The sequence below is a fragment of the Micromys minutus genome, assembly GCF_963924665.1.
Source record: "Micromys minutus genome assembly, chromosome: 8".
NCBI lineage: Eukaryota > Metazoa > Chordata > Mammalia > Rodentia > Muridae > Micromys > Micromys minutus.
The window spans coordinates 64,270,320-64,286,505 of NC_137977.1; the positions used below are offsets into that span (position 1 = coordinate 64,270,320).

At 46.4% G+C, this 16,186-nt stretch overlaps 1 protein-coding gene across 1 annotated transcript; it reads right to left on the reverse strand.

Moving 5' to 3' along the window:
* Window positions 1–4,777: 4,777 nt before the first annotated feature.
* Window positions 4,778–8,731, reverse strand: HSBP1L1 (heat shock factor binding protein 1 like 1; the record flags this gene model as incomplete). Its single annotated transcript, XM_080919714.1, has 4 exons — window positions 4,778–4,903; window positions 5,810–5,925; window positions 7,437–7,503; window positions 8,681–8,731. 4 exons carry the CDS (start codon window positions 8,729–8,731, stop codon window positions 4,898–4,900), a joined length of 240 nt encoding a protein of 79 aa, XP_080775840.1. The 3' UTR covers window positions 4,778–4,897.
* Window positions 8,732–16,186: the final 7,455 nt, after the last annotated feature.

Here is a 16,186-nt window from a genome sequence, read left to right on the forward strand (position 1 = left end):
ATTTCCCCTTACAAGTTGTGTATATCATGTGTACATCAATCACAAAATATCCCTAGTTATAAGAACACAGCCACAGTGCCTGAGGGCCCACCTCACTTCTGTACAACCTTAGCTGGTCACCGTGGTCTGAGGTTCTGAGCTTACAGCATCACTATATTAATATGGGGTGATATAACCCGAAAGAGGATCCAGTCTTACTCTTACACAGCATATGAAGTCGCACTGTAATGCAGGTGTGTAATGCAGCTGTGCACTCCTGCTTCCAGCCGAGGCCAGTCTGCTGAGCTCAAAACACAACTACTAAATTAGCAATTGTCTGGAACTTGCCTTCCTTCAGTGAGCTGTCCTCCGCTCTTTCTCAGACTTGTCTGTGACAGGCTTCCTAAGGAGGCAGGGTCCTCATTCCACCCACTACAAGACCCCTTACCTACTTCTGTTTCCTCTTCTTTCTTCCTGGTAGTGTGGAGGGACTCATAGAACGTGTTCTCATTTCTCTGAACACAAACTCAGAAGAGAAAGGTCGGCATATGAGGAGCTGACAGACTCAGGCAGGCCTCTCTGCCTGTCTCTTCCGTCTCCATAGTGTGTGGTAACTTCTGACACCTGCGGCAAGCTCTGAAGGTTAGAAGGATCATGAGGCTGTGCTCTCACAGTCTGTATTCGGCTCCATGGGAGGTTTCTGTCCTCCCTGAGCTTGCCTTAGGACACCTGCATTACCCTTTGACAGGTGCTGTCCCAATCAGACTCACCACCTGGCACTGTCCCCAGATCCTGTTGTGCCTGCCTGCACGAAGGAATGGGCGCTTGGTGCCAGAAGTGAGAGCCCCCCCCCCACCCCATCTCGCTGGGTCCACTCACTGGGCACCTGGTAGGTTGTTCATAAGCTGACCCATTATGAAAATTCAGGAGTGAAGCAGATGTCTTACCTACAAATAAGTGCACTTGTCAAATGGACTGTAAGATGAGTCTGGGCTTGGGATGATGGAGATAGTATTCACAGTTCCTAGCTCACAGGAAGTCAAATTCATAAGCCATTCTACAATGTGAAATGCCCCATTGAGAAAAACAGTATAGTCGAGCACGGCAGTACACACCTTTAACACTTGAGAGGCAGAAGTAGGCAGACCTGGTTTTGAGGCCAGTCTGGTCATCTAGTTTATATACTGAGACCCTGTCAGGGGGGAAAGAAAGTTGAGCTTTCTTCACTGGCCATGGATGGTCCCATATGGAGTTGTTATTGATTCTCTGCATAGAGGAAAAACTCAGTGTCTGGTGCCCTCAAGAATGTCCTTAAATCTGATGTGACAGGAGAACATTTGGTAGTACAACGTTGTTCTCCAGCGTACATGCAGAGCTCTTGCACACACATGCTCTTGCACACCTACTGAAGGAAAAGTGATGCTGTGTACATCACAAATGTGAGAGGGCCTGGGTGTCTTAGTCAGGGTTTCATTGCTGTGAAGAGACCATGACCAAAGCAACTCTTATCAAAGACAACATTTACTTGGAGCTGGCTTACAATTTCAGAGGTCAGTCCACTGTTAGTGTGGCAGCTTATGAAAGACATGCTGCTGGAGACAGAGCTGAGAGTTCTACATCTAGATCAGAAGGCAGCCAGGACCAGACTCGCACTGGACAGCCTGAGCATAGGATCCTCAAAGCCCACTCCCACAGTGACACACTTCCTAACTGTGCCACTTCCCACGGGTCAGGCCTATTTAATCCAGCACATGGGGTTGGATTAAATAATGAGAGTGGCTGCTAGCTGATAAAGCTGAGTCAGCTGTAAGTCACAGCTGGAATCACTGTAGCCTGGGCTGAGGTTTGCTGCTGCCATTGAACAACTCCACTCTTGGGACCTCCACTAACTAGAACCAAGGAGCCTTCCAGGAACCGCTTCTGGTGGTGATGGATACCAGGGCTGACCGCCAGCCTCTTCCCAGAAGCATTCCCTGTCACCTGCTTGCCATTGTTCTGGGTAACATATTCTCCTCTGTGCTAGGTAGACAGTGCCATTTTCATGCAGCAGACAAACCCCCTTGATAGCTCTGATGACTGTGGGCCCATGAGCAACATGGAACACCATGCCTGATGTTTATGGAGATCCTGAAGATGGAGAAGGAAGAAGAAGCTGCCATGGAGAAGAAGGCTGTGACCGAGGAGGGGTTTCAGGATGAATGGACTGCAGGTTCATTGCTGCCCGGGAAGGGGAGGCAGACCGGTCTGAGTGTTCAGGTGGCCTTCCTGCCTGTCTGCCAGAGCCTTAGTAAGACTGGAGTGCCAGCCACTGAGGGCTGGACTGCAGCTCCCTCTGGTCAGCCATGGAATGGACTCCAACAGCTACCAAGTGGTCATAGAAAAGTCAGCAACTGTGTGGTCTTCCTTTTCGCAGGAGGAAAACTGCAGAGGGAGAGCTCTGTAAGACTCAGAGTCCACATTGCTTGCAAGCTGGGATAGTTAACAGTCCAGAAAGGTGGGGGGCCCAGACAGGGTGAAGAGTTCCCTTTTTGAGCCACAGTTGACCATTGCTAGGAATTAGAGCAGTGATTCCTGACCTTCCTAATGCTGTGACCCTTTAATACAGTTCAAGATGTGACATCCAACCATAAAATTATTTTGTTACTACTTCATAACTAATTTTGCTGCTGTTATGAATCATGTTCTCCAGTGGACTTAGGCAATACTTATGAAAGGGTTGTTTGAAGGGGTCGTGACCCAGAGGTTGATAAACATCAGATTAGAGCATCATTTAAAGAAATATCAGGTTATCAATATACATCTTTCCTGTCTGGCCATTACTGGGGTCCGCAGGGCAGGGCAGTTAAAGAATCTGGAGGGACAAGTTGATTTACTTTTATAAACCAAATTACCATAGTTAGCCATCGCTGTTCTCCAGATGATTCAAAGGGGAAGAAGGTGGATGGGGAACGGCTTCTAACTAAACATACATTATATAAAGCGTGGTATAAAGTTGGGCATGGTGGCACATGTGTGTGATCACAGCCCTCAGGAGGCAGGAGGAATTGGAGTCCAAGGCTAGTCCGATACCATATCTCAAAAAAAGCTGAAAATACTTAGAGCTACATCTTAGTGTTATAAGGAGCTGTTTTTTTTGTTTGTTTGTTTTTTGTTTTGTTTTGTCTTTTAAATCTATGTCCCTGACCTGAGCACCTGGTATATAACAGACATTGGGTATATTCTTGAATCTTTCAAAGATGGGAAAATGGCCAGAAAACATAGTAATACTCACACCAAATTCAGGAGGGACATGGGATCAGCCACAGGTCGATTCTACGTCTCCTCCACTGCAGCGATGGCTTCACAAGATCAGGCAGTAACAAGTGTTGGTAAATACGGGGAGAAATTGGAGTCTTCATCAACTGCTGGTGAGGCTGTCTCAGGAAGTTCAATGTGAGAGTGTATTATACCTGTCACTCCTAAGTATGGACGGGGGTTGGGGGGGGGCAGAACAAATGTCCACACAGAAACTTGTGTACGGCACTGTTATCCACAGCAGCAAAAATGTGGAAGCCCAAGTGTCCATCACTAGTTTGAGTGATCATTCAGAAGGCGAGTAGCCATCAAATTATCTTGACCTGGTTCTATCCCGAAATGATTCCTTGATGGGTGAGGTTCATCCCAAGGCACAGGAAAGCTCCCGGAGGGAAAAAAGCGTCTGCCCCCAAGGTAAGAGATGAAACCGTCTGGCTGCTATGGAACTGCTTGCTTGTCTGGTTCTTTCTAGTTCCTATGTTCTGAGTTGGCTCAGCTCTGAAGTCTTCTGTTGGAGGAAAAACTGCCCCTGGGTTTTCTCCGCCTGGTTATGTTGGGTTGGAGGCAGGAGTGACTGGCAGGAGGGAGCTACAGTAGTTACTGGAAAAGCCAGATACACCCGGGACAACAGCTTTTTCTCCAGTTTCATGAGCTCCAACACCCTCTTCTGGCCTCTTGAAGACACGGCACACATGCGATGCACAGGAATACACACAAGCAAAACTGCCATACACTTAAGTTTTTTTAAAATTAAAAAAATATATCAGCAGGCTCATATGTTTAGAAGAGCATATTGGCCAGGTGGTGGTGGCGCACACCTTTAATCCCAGCACTCAGGAAGCAGAAACAGGCAGATCTCTGGGTTTGGGGCTAGCCTGGTCTACAGAGCTAGTCCCAGGACAGCCAGGACTACACAGAGAACCCCTTCTCAAAAAATGGGGAAAAAATTAAGAAAGACATAAAACTGGAGAGTGGAGAGGGAAGGATATAAGAGAATTGGGGGGAGAGAATATGATAAAATATATTGGGTGAAAAATAAAATAAAATAATAAGTAAAAGCATCTACATCAGAAGACTATGATTTTTTTAAAGCCAAGTAGAAATTTAATTTGGATTATATGTGAACTAATAGAGCGTTTGCTTTTCTTCCATGATTTATGAAAAATATCCATGATACATTGAAAAATAATTTGTCCTTTTTCACAAGTCTCATTTTTGGTAAATAGTTACCTTGTGGATTGTGTTGTTAGTTTATTGCTTTTGATTTCATTTTGTGTGTTTGTTAGTTTTGCAAGACAGGGTTTCTCTGTGTAGCCTTGGCTATTCTGGAACTCGCTCTGTAGACCAGGCTGGCTACACGCCTCTACCCCTGAGGCTTAAGGCATGTGCCATTACGGTTCAGCCTTGCTTTGTTCTTTGTTTGCTAGGATTTTAGCTCTCAGTGGGTTAGGGTGTAGCTTGGTGGAAGCGACTTGCTTATATTTTAGGCCCTGGGCTTGATTTCAAGTGTCCAAAAAATTAAAATAAGAAATGAACATCAAAATTCATGCTGCATAGATTACTGTTACTCAGACATACAGTATGGTTCTCATTTTAGCAATTTCACATGACTTGTTTAACATCTTCAGGTCTGAAAGAGAATTTTAAGAGAGATCAGTTCATTTACATGACTTATATACCAATTAATTAATGTTGTTAAATAAATTCAACTGTTGTTTTCAATAAAATTCCCTAACTACCTGTAATTGTTAAACATTTATATATAGTCAAAATCCAATATAGAGAGATTCTTAAGTGATAGATTTTCCGTTTCCTCAGGTAGGAGTTGTGTATCCAGAGCTCAGATTGCAGAAATAGCATGCACTTCGCAGGCAATGACAGCGGCATGGACCAGTGCTGCCACTAACCACCCTCAACTCACTGTCCCCTGGTGTGTAGGGGACAGGCACTGTGCAGGCAACACTCTGCATTTACGGCATGCAGAAAGGACTGTACAGTTTAGAAGCGGATAAAACACTGCTCCATCAGATATAAGGGTTTTAAGTAAGCGTATGAGATGTCTCCTCAATGGTTGCTGTAATGTGAAATCCCGTAGAAAGGGAGCCACATTTGTAATGTGAAATCCCGTAGAAAGGGAATGTTCCCGTGGCAGAAGCTGAGCGTCTTCCTCTGGGCTGCTCATGGGGAGAACAGGGTTCGGTATGTTGTGATCCAGCAACGTAAGTCATTATTTAAACAATCAAATGTCTAAGACGGGAGTGACGGGCGGCTGTCCCGGCCTTTCCTTCATCATAATTTACGGCGTGCCTAAAAACTGACTTGAGTAATGGCGAGAAGTACTTTGAAAATCTGATTTTTAGATACGAGTTATCATTTGAAATATGTCCCTTTTCAGGGATCATCACCACACTTCAGCTGTGACAGAGCACCAGGGGGCATCTCTCACAGGTAAGAAAGGCTTTTCACTTTGTAATCGGGGCAGCGATTCACTAGGGATTACTGAAGGGGAAATGCTCTGGCTTAGCGACGCCCTTACCATTGGTTCTTTCATAGAATTCTCGATCCCAGCTTGGGCCATTAGGTCATCCACATTTTTCTGTAAGTCCTCGATGCGATTCCCCATTTCTTCCAGTACAATGTCAAGGAGAATGCCTATGCGGTCCAATTACCCGCGCCTGCTCTGCACAGGCAGGCAGGCCTAACACAGCGAGGGCGTCAGGCTGTTCCGAGGCAGTGTAACCTCCCCCAGCTTTTCTTAGCATGCTGTCCTTAGCCTTCAGCTGTAGATCGAGTTTTGAAAACATCTCTCCTTGTTGTACATGGGCTCAGGGACCTGAGTCTGGTAATTTTTTTTGCATTTAACTCTGAGTTTAAATAATACAGAGTAGGGCTGGAGAGATGGCTCAGTGGTTAAGGGCACTGACTGCTCTTCCAGGGGTCCTGAGTTCAAATCCCAGCAACCACATGGTGGCTCACAACCATCTGTATTGGGATCTGATGCCCTCTTCTGGTGTGTCTGAAGACAGTGATAGTGTACATGAGAAATAAACCTTTAAAAATGAATGAATGAATGAATGAATGAATGAATGAATGAATAAAATGGAGTAAGCTCTTTTTAAGACCAACTTTTAACATGGCTTAATTAAAAAAAATATTCAGTGTGTGTGTATACAGTGTCGCAGGTTTAAACTCAGGTGACATTCTGGAGGCTGTTCTCTCCCTTCAGGATGGGTACCTTGGGGTGAACTCACAGGCTGAGTCATCTCCACAGCTCACTTCACTTGATTTATTATTTAAGATTTATTTTATGTGCATAAGTGTTTTGCCTGGATGTATTTATATTCATCACAAACATGCCTGGTGCCTGAGGAGACCAGAGAGGGTGTGGGATCCCTTGACTGGAGTTACAGATGGTCGTGAGCCACTGTGTGGGTGTGGGAACCAAACTTGGGCTCTCTGCAAGGGCAGCAAGTACTCTTAACTGCTGCTATCTCTCCAGCCCCTGCCTATGATTTTTCTGAAAAGGGGATTTAATCATGCTTAAAAAACAAAACAAACCCCTTAGATTGGGCAAATGTTGGGGCAATTTAACCTAGACTTAGCCAAACTGTAAAATCTATTTTATTTTAACTATTCTAATGAATTCATGACATCACCGGTCCCTCACTGCCCAGTCCCAAATGGCCATACAGAAGTTCACGGACATGTAGAGTTTGGGTCTGCACATTATGTTTAATTGTTTGACTTCCTTTTTTTCTGGGACAAAACACTAAACTGCTTGTTTCTGGTTAAATGAAGGTAGGGAGAACCGTGCCTTCCTGGCTAGAGACCATCGACTCCGCCCTCTAAAGTTCCGGATGGTTGTGAAGTCTGGTAAACCAGACTAGTTCAATTAGGCGTTCAGGGCATCCTCTCAGCCTGCGTGGTGCACCCACTCCAGAGCTGAGCACAAGCTGTTCAGATGCCCTGCACTGCCGGTCAAGCAGGAAGCAATCCTGCCGTCGGGAATGGTATTTGATGTGTCCAGATGCCACATGGAAGCTCCAGTGTAAATGCCGGGAGACCACATGTAACAGTCATATACGAATAGAGACCAAGAAGCCACCCCACAGCAATCCACGACCATCAGCTTTGGGGTGCTTAGGAAAAGCAGGAAAGGATATTTCTGAGGTTTATTGTTGTAGTCAGAGCTCGGAAATGTTCTTCAACCTCCTGAAGTAGATTCTCGGCCTGAAAAATGAATCTCAGGTAACTAAATAAATTATTTACTATTAGCGCAGGACGTTGTAAACACCACGGAACAACCTAAACAAGCTGTTGCTGTTTATTGAGACAGGGCCTCCGTATGTACCCCTGACTGGGCTGGAAACTTACTGGCTTCCAACTTGCAGTGATTTCCTTTTGTCTTTGTGTTAGAAAGTATTGCCGACTGCGCCGCTGGGCACTTGTTTTGTTGTTGTTTGTTTGTTTTTGTTCTTTGTTTTGTTTGTTCGTTTGTTTGTTTTTGAGGCACTGTCTGCTTGTGTACCTCTGGCTGGCTAACCTGGGACTCAGACCTGTCTACCTCTGCTCTGGAGCCCTGGGATTACAGGCAGCTACATCCCTAGGAACAAATTGTCCCCCTATGATGGACACATCTAAAGGATGAGTGGAGCTGTAAACTCCACCATCAAAGCCGGAAATAGTCACCCTCGCCCTTGATCTCTTTGTATTCGCTTTGGCCGTTTAATAGCGCATGGCACAAACCACACAGAAATGCCACTGCGATGACTGCGAGGCCTTGGTTTGATACTTTGTAATCCACACAGTTTGCGTGAGTGTATCCTGTGCAATCTTTGTCCCAACACCTGCAGTGCCTGTAGAGATGGAAGCGCAAGTCCTCGAACCCGGACCCTGTGCTTCTTTGTGCAGGTAGGTTCCCTGTGGCAGGCGGCCTTTCAGAAGAATGCAGATGACGTGGACGCTAACCGATTCTTTTAAACGTAAAGATCTGCTACGGTCACAGACCCTGCTTTGGCAGGGTCCCCATTAGACACCCGACGGGGCAGGAATGGGGCGGCGCTTGGTCTTGAGGCGGAGCCTTTAGGAGGAAAAGGAGGGGTGGGCGGGATCCGGGACGTGGATCGGACTAGGAGGAAGGGAAAGGCTCTCAGATGGACGCCTGGCTAGGGACTTGGGATAGGACTGAAGGCTGGGGAGGAAGGGAAAGCGGATGAGCCAGAGATAGGACAAGGATCCAGGCTCTGTAGGAATAAGTTGCATCCCCAGCCACCCAGCGTCCGCCATCACGCCTTTGGCTCAGGACTTTATAGTTCCCTAGCAACCCCACGGCTGCGGCCTCGATCCCTTCCAATACCCTAAAGCCGGTGACCTTGGTCCTCGGAGCCCTAGGGCACGCGTCACTCACCGCGTTCTGCAGCAAATCCCCACAGGGAACTTCCGGCGTCCGGGCGTCCATCCACGCCAGCCTAACAGTCTGGGGTCCTGGGTCTTAAGTGAACCCAGCAGGTGTCGCGCTTTGGGCTGGCCACGGGTAAACCCGGAGAGCGAGCGCGGGGGCAGATGCGGACCAGACCAGCAGCCGGCCAATCCGGCTTTGCTGGGTGTTTTCACCCTTCAGAGTAGGTGACCTGGGAGGAACCCTGTCGATAGTTACTCATTCGTGTACCGTGGCACAATAAACACGACCAGAGAGCGCGCACCCCGGCCATTTCCGAACGCACAGAGCAAATGCATTAAGCACACCCACCCTGTCCCTCCATCGCTAGAGCTTCTCACACTAACAGTCCAGCGCCCATCAGATAGAAAATGACTCTCCTGCCTTGCTCTTCGGACCCCACTCCCTTCTATGTTTTGTTTAGGTACAAACTTTCATATGATGTGTCTTCTCTTACTGGGACCCCACAGCTGCCAGCAGCCGATGGCACACCACACTGGGCAACTAAAGGTGTTACAGTAAATTTGTCGTTTCTATAGATCTAAGGATGTCAGCTTTAGAATTGAGTGTAAACTGCTCGATGCTCAGACCACCAAGACTGGGCTGGTTTCACTGTGGGAAACAAGATGTCAGGACCCTTTTCCATTTTAGATCTGAGTTGTGGCTCATAGGCCACCTTGTGGTGGTGGATTTCCCAGGACCGTGCTTTTATTCGTTGGCTTTGTTGTTTACTTATTCGCGCTCCTTGGGCTGAAGGCTGAAGACTGTGTCTATTTAGGTCACTGCTGTATCTCTAGAGCCTGGTCCAGAGATAGCGCATTGACGGCGAGTGTGTGCTGCAGGTGTGTTTGAGCAGATGGGGGTGGGGCAGCTGAAGAGATGGTTCTTTAGTCCTTGCAGAGGGACTCGGGTTTGGTTCCCAGAACCCCACGGGACTCCTCAATAACGCCAATTCTAGGAGATCTAATGCCTTTTCCTGGCCTCCACAGGCATTGCATGTACACTGTGCTTGCAAGCATGAAAACATTCCTACACATACAATTTTAAAAAAATTAAACAGAACATAGTCTTAAACAGAACAGGCAAAGGCATCGAACACCACTACTCGTGATGAGCCCCCATTTCACACTCCTGGGAATGCCGGGAGGAATGGCAATTGTTCAGTCCCTCTGGAAAATACAGGTAAACAGGTGTTCACCGCATGACTGCATTCCACTTCTAGGTGTGTGCAATACACCCACACAGAAATGTGCACACCCTTTACAGCAGCACTTAGCCACCACAGCAGCCAAGGAGGAAACAACCTGATGGACAGACAGACAAAGGAGGCATATGCACATATGACTGCTATGAAACAACAGAAGGGGTGCACTGGTCCATACAAACACGAGTGAATTTCACAAAACATCAACGAAAGGAAGGCATTAGTGAGGGTTTCATTGCTGTGAAGAGACACCATGACCAAGGCAACACTTTTTTTAAATATGTATTTTCATAATGTATATACAATGTTTAACTTGCATGTATGCCTTCAGACCAGAAGAGGGCACCAGATCTCATTACAGATGGTTGTGAGGCACTGTGTGGTTTCTGGGAATTGAACTCAGGACCTCTGGAAGAGCAGTCAGTGCTCTTAACCTCTGAGCCATCTCTCCAGCCCCCAAGGCATCACTCTTAAAGTCAGATATTTAATTGGGGCTGACTTACAGGTTCAGAGGTTCAGTCCATTATCGTCATGGTGGGAAGTATGGCAGCATCCAGGCAGGCATGGGGCAGGAGGAGCTGAGAGTTACACAAGTTGATCCACAGGCAGCTAGGAGGAGACTCTCCTCTGTCCCAAGTGGAGCTTGAGCATAGACCCCAAAGCCCACCCCAACAGTGACATACTTTCTCCAACAAGGCCACACCTCCTAAGAGTGTCACTTCCCATGGGCCAGACATATTCAAACCACCATGAACAACTCCATTATAAGAAACATCAGTAACTGAGGTTGCCACAGAAACAATACCTACAGTATAAGGAGAGAGTGGGGGCGGGGCAGAAAGCTGCTTCATAGATAAGGGGTTCCTTTCTGAGGAACAACTTCCCTCAAGTTAGATTGCTACCATGGCTGCACAACCTGTACACGTGCTAAACAACCATTGAACTATTTTGAATGAATTTGAATGATTTTGAATGAATTTTATTGTATGTGAATTATATATCAATGGGTTTAAATAATAAATTTTAAAAGTATGGACATTTTACCTTTTGGGTCTGTGGTGGTTTGAATAAGAATGACCTCCACAGGGCAGGCTCATAGATTTGAATGCTTAGTCACCAGGGAGTAGAACTCCTTAAAAGGATTAGAAGGATTAGGAGGTGTCTTGCTGGAGGAAATGTGTCATTGGGGGTAGGCTTTGAGGTTTTAAAAGGCCATGTCAGCCTCCCCCACATCTCCCCCCCCCCCCGTGTGTGTGTGAGTGTGTGTGTGTGAGTGTGTGTGTGTGAGTGTGTGTGAGTGTGTGTGTGAGAGTGTGTGAGTGTGTGTGTGAGTGTGTGTGAGTGAGTGTGTGAGTGTGTGTGTGTGTGTGTGTGAGTGTGTGTGTATGTGTGTGTGTGTGTATGTGTGTGAGTGTGTGTGTGTCCTCACCCATCATATCAGGATGTTCCTCTTAGCTACTTCTCCAGAGCCGGGGAGGGGGGAGGACAATGATAATGGACTAAACCTCTGAAATTGTAAGCAAGGCCCATTTAAATGCTGGTCATAGTGCCTCTTCTAGCAGTGGAACAGTGACTAAGACATGGTCATTTATATGTGTTTCTCTGCTTTTCTTTGAGAAGGACTGAGGCAGGAACGGTTGTGACTAGTACTGACTGACCTCTAAGAGTAGGGAGGTATGACAGCTGGCCCAGTCAGCCTCTGTGGTCAGCCTGTGTAGCAGCATCTGACTTCTTGCATACAGCTGTGAGGAGATTAGGGGAGAAAAGGCTGCGGCCTCCCACAGGAAACTGTGGACCTAGAGTCTAACCCAGAGAATCCTATCAGTACCAGACCTCAGCTTCAACACCCAGGATTCACCAGAGTCAGTTTAAGGAGGAAAGGGAAATATTTCTGGAGAGATAAGACCAAGGTTTTGGCAGGCCTGGCTTCAATCTATCACAGCCTGGTCTTCTAGTTGCCTAAAATACATGAGGTTGTTTCACAATGATGTAGTCTCTTGCTCGAGCCTTATCAAGTTACAAGATGGTGTTTCTAACACCCACTGGCAGCATAGTCAGCCTCAAGGAGGGCGTCAGACACTGGGAAACAGATGTGGGTCAATCCAAGTGTAACAGGGCCTTGGTGTGTCTCAAGTTAATGGCTGCATACATGCTTCACACATTTGCTTTGCTATTCTTTCCTTTAAAGACACACCAGAAGAGGGCATTGGATCCCATTACAGATGGCTATGAGCTACCATGTGGTTGCTGGGAATTGAACCCAGGACCTCTGGAAGAGCAGTCAGTGCTCTTAACCACTGAGTCATCTCTCCAGTCCTGTTTTTCAGGTCACACACAGCATAAGCAGAAAAAGCAGTGAGCAGAACCTGAGCCACAGAAGCCTAGGACTAGAAACTGAGACTCGAAGAATCTAATCCTCACTAGCAAGGTCTCTCAGGAGGCTCCCATATGTGGCTCTGTCTCCAGACCAGCCAGAGCAGAGCCAAGTGACATCTAAATAAAGCATACTCCATTAGGTTATGAAGGCAAAGACTCCGGGGCTCCACCAGAGACTCAGGAGGTCAAGTAGACAAGAAGTCTGTTCCCTGGGGATTCTGTTGGAGAAAACTTAGGACCACCCCTTAAGAAGCTGACAGGTGCTGGAGAGATGGCTCAGTGGTCAAGAGCATTGACTGCTCTTCCAGAGGTCCTGAGTTCAATTCCCAACAACCACATGGTGGCTCACAACCACCTGTAAAGAGATCTGATGTCCCCTTCTGGTGTGTCTGAAGACAGCTACAGTGTGCTCATATATAATAAATAAATAAATCTTTAAAAAAAAGAAGCTGACAGGCTTCCCAAGATAGGAGTATCACTTTAATCTAAAAGTGGGAAACGAGTCACCTGCTGAGAGAACCAACCATGGGATTGTAGAATTTTTAGAGGAAGTTTCCAGAAGTAGGGCCACTGCAGAGAAGGGCAATGGTTCCAATGTGGTTGGAGCAGGATAGAGGCAGTTCTTAGGGTCAAGGGATCAAGACACAGGGTTAAAGCAGTGCATCTGGGTGCAGCTCCCAACCTCCTTGCTTCGTCACCTGCTGAGCCACACACAGGGCACTGCTGTTAAGGTGCCTCCTTTTACTGGATCAAGACAGAGGTTAGAACAGTGCTGGCAGGGCTTACAGAAGGGAGAGGAAGCTGCAGCTTGCTCTGTGTGTGTGTGTGTGTGTGTGTGTGTGTGTGTGTGTGTGTGTGTGTGTGTGTGAGTGTGTGTGTGTGCGTGTGCAAGGGGGGGAGGAGGGAGTCGGTTCTCAGGAGAGAGTCAGTAGGCACCAAAAGATGGCTGTAAACTCTGATTATCTGAGTATCTGGTCAGGAGCAGGAGGCCAGGAAAGAACTCCCAGAGCATCAAACCCTCCTTGCCCCGGCAGAAATGACAGTCATACCAGAGGCTACTGCATAGTCAAGGTTCTCCGTTGTATGAGGAAAAGATCACCACTCTGAGACTGTGGAAGGTCCCACACAAACATGTGACACCATATAGACACTACTCACATGCCTGTGGGAACTCAACATTTGGAGCCTTGGACGGGCGGATGTAACAGAGGCACAAAGCCTGGGTGACTGGCCCTAAAGAACACTGATTTTCTTTGTCATTCAAACGCCTCTTTAGCTGGATATCTAGCTGCATGGGGGAAAATATCTAACTCGAAGTGGATCAGAGAGCTAGGCATAATGGCCAAAGCTGCAAACGTTTTAAAGCTATGCAGAAAGGAGAGCATGACTTTGGATTTAGCAGTGGTTTCTCAGATTTGAAACTGAGAGGATTTAGGTCTAGGAAAATGATATAGTAGATCACGTGGATTTGCTTGTTGAATATCAGTCTTCATCCTGACTGGACAGATTTTTAAGTTTAATAAACACAAACCCACTCCAGGATATTGCCTATCATTTCTTAAAATTTTTGCTTGACAGCCAGGCGGTAGTGGTTTATTTCTTTAATCCCAGTACTCCAGAGACAGGCAGATCTCTGTGAGCCCAAGGCCAGCCTGGTCTATAGATTGAGTTTCAGGGCAGCCAGGGCTATACAGAGAAACCCTGTCTCAAAAATAAAATAAAATAAAAATTTGGCTTTCCTGCTTGCTTGGTTGGGGGCAAAAGCAACTAGAAAGCTCTACCACTGGAGGAGTGAGGACTTGAGACAGAATTAGAGGCACCAGAACTCACCTGCACTGTGAGGACAAGCTGAGGATGTCCCTAAGTGGGTACACCTAGAGGGGTCTCATGTCCTACCTAGGGACATTCACCTACCCATTTACAGCAAGAGAAGTAACACAGATATCATAGACATCACATGTGAGAGTCGTGAGCGCCACATGGGGGTGTGAGCGCCACATAGCAGAAGTCCCAATTGCCACTTCACACAGAACACCAAGGACCGCACTAGTGGCTAAGGAAGACAAAAGTTTATGATCCATCGTCAAGATTGGAAAAGCCAGTGTTGGAACCACTTTAATGTTAACAGACAATATCAACAGTATGTGTCTGCAAAATTCTCCTCCACACCAGGCTGGGGCTTTCACTTCCACTGTAGGACTAGCTATCGAGGTTGTGATCTACACCAAGCCATCCTGACTTATCTCAGAGACATGGCGCTTATGAGAATACAGTCTATGCCTAGACTCACCAACCACAGAGAAGAAACCATTGAGAGATTACATCGGAGTTAACTGCAGTTAAACATACCACATACAAACTGATACTTCAAGACACACGATAAAGAGAAGGCTTGGGGCTGGGGAGACTGCTCAGTGGTTAGGAATGGCTAGAGGACCCGAGTTTGATTTTTGACATTATGTCAGCTTACCGTCACTCGTAAGGCAGTCTATCTTTAAGGGAGCCAGCATCCTTGTCTGGCCTCCATGGGCACTGCATGCACACATATGCTCATATACACAGACACATACATAAAAATAAAGCTAATCTTTTCTACACACGCCTAGAGAGAAAGGGAGGGAGCGAGGGAGAGTCAGGGCGGGGAGCTCCTTACACAGAAGCCCCTACCACAAAAGTAAATGAAAGAGATGTCCACCCCAACATGAACAGATCATCACAGAAACACAATAAACATCAAAGTATCATGACACCTACAGCTCACAATTCCATAGCAATAGACCAAAGATATTAAGCTGAATGAAATACAGATAGAGTCTTCAGAAGGTTATGTGTGGTGATGTATAACTAATCCCAGCACTTGGGAGACAGGGGCAGGAGGAAGGCAAACTCGAGCCTCACTTGGTACAGTGAAGAACAATGAGACATTGTAATAAGGAGATGGCAAAGACACGGCAAGGTGGAAAGCATCCAGCCAGTGTTATAGACTGGGAGAGTCAATACTGTTTAAGTGGCCATATGACCAAGAGCCCGCTGCAGACTCAATGCCATCCCCGCCTTTGCAGATTTACAAAAATCCCAAAGTTTATATAGAAAGGCAAGAAACCTTCAATAGAAAAAAAGTACTCCTGAGAGAAAGTAATTCTGAAAGGATTATAACTTCAAATTATACCATAAGACCATAGACATTAAAATAGCCCAGCCATGCCAGAGCAGACGCAACAATCAATCAAACAACGGAAGGAATGGAGTGCATGTGATATGAAGGAAAGGAAAGGGAGAGGAGGGACAGGAGGAGGGAAGGGAAAGATAGGATAGTAAGATAATACAAGCTCACCGTGGTGGCACACACCTTTAACACCATCACTGGCAGAGGCTAGCAGATCTCTGTGAGTTTGAGGTTAGCCTGGTCTATAGAGTGAGTTTCAGGACAGCCAGAACTATGTAAAAAACAAACAAACAAACAAACCCGAATAATAAAACAGAAAACTCTGACATCAGCCCATGTAGCCAATTGTCATTCAGCTCCTGACAAGGTTGTCAGAAACAATCTAAACAAGCTCTTCTTCTTTGATATCAAAGGATATTGTGTGTAGAAGACTGAATTTATTTGCTTATTTCTCATGCTATTTAAAAACTCAAAATGGATCAAAAAGTCTTCATGTAAGAACTAAAATTTCACAATGTTTATAAGAAAACGAGAAACATTTCAAGCCAGACAGTGGTAGTGTATGCCTATAATCCAAGTACTTAGGAGGCAGAAACAGGCAGATCTCTGTGAATTCGAAGCCAGCCTGTTCTACAGAGTGAGTTTTAGGACAGCCAGGGATACTCAGAGAGACCTCGTATCAACAAAACAAAACAAAACACCCAAAACCCAAAAAAAACCTCCACCATCA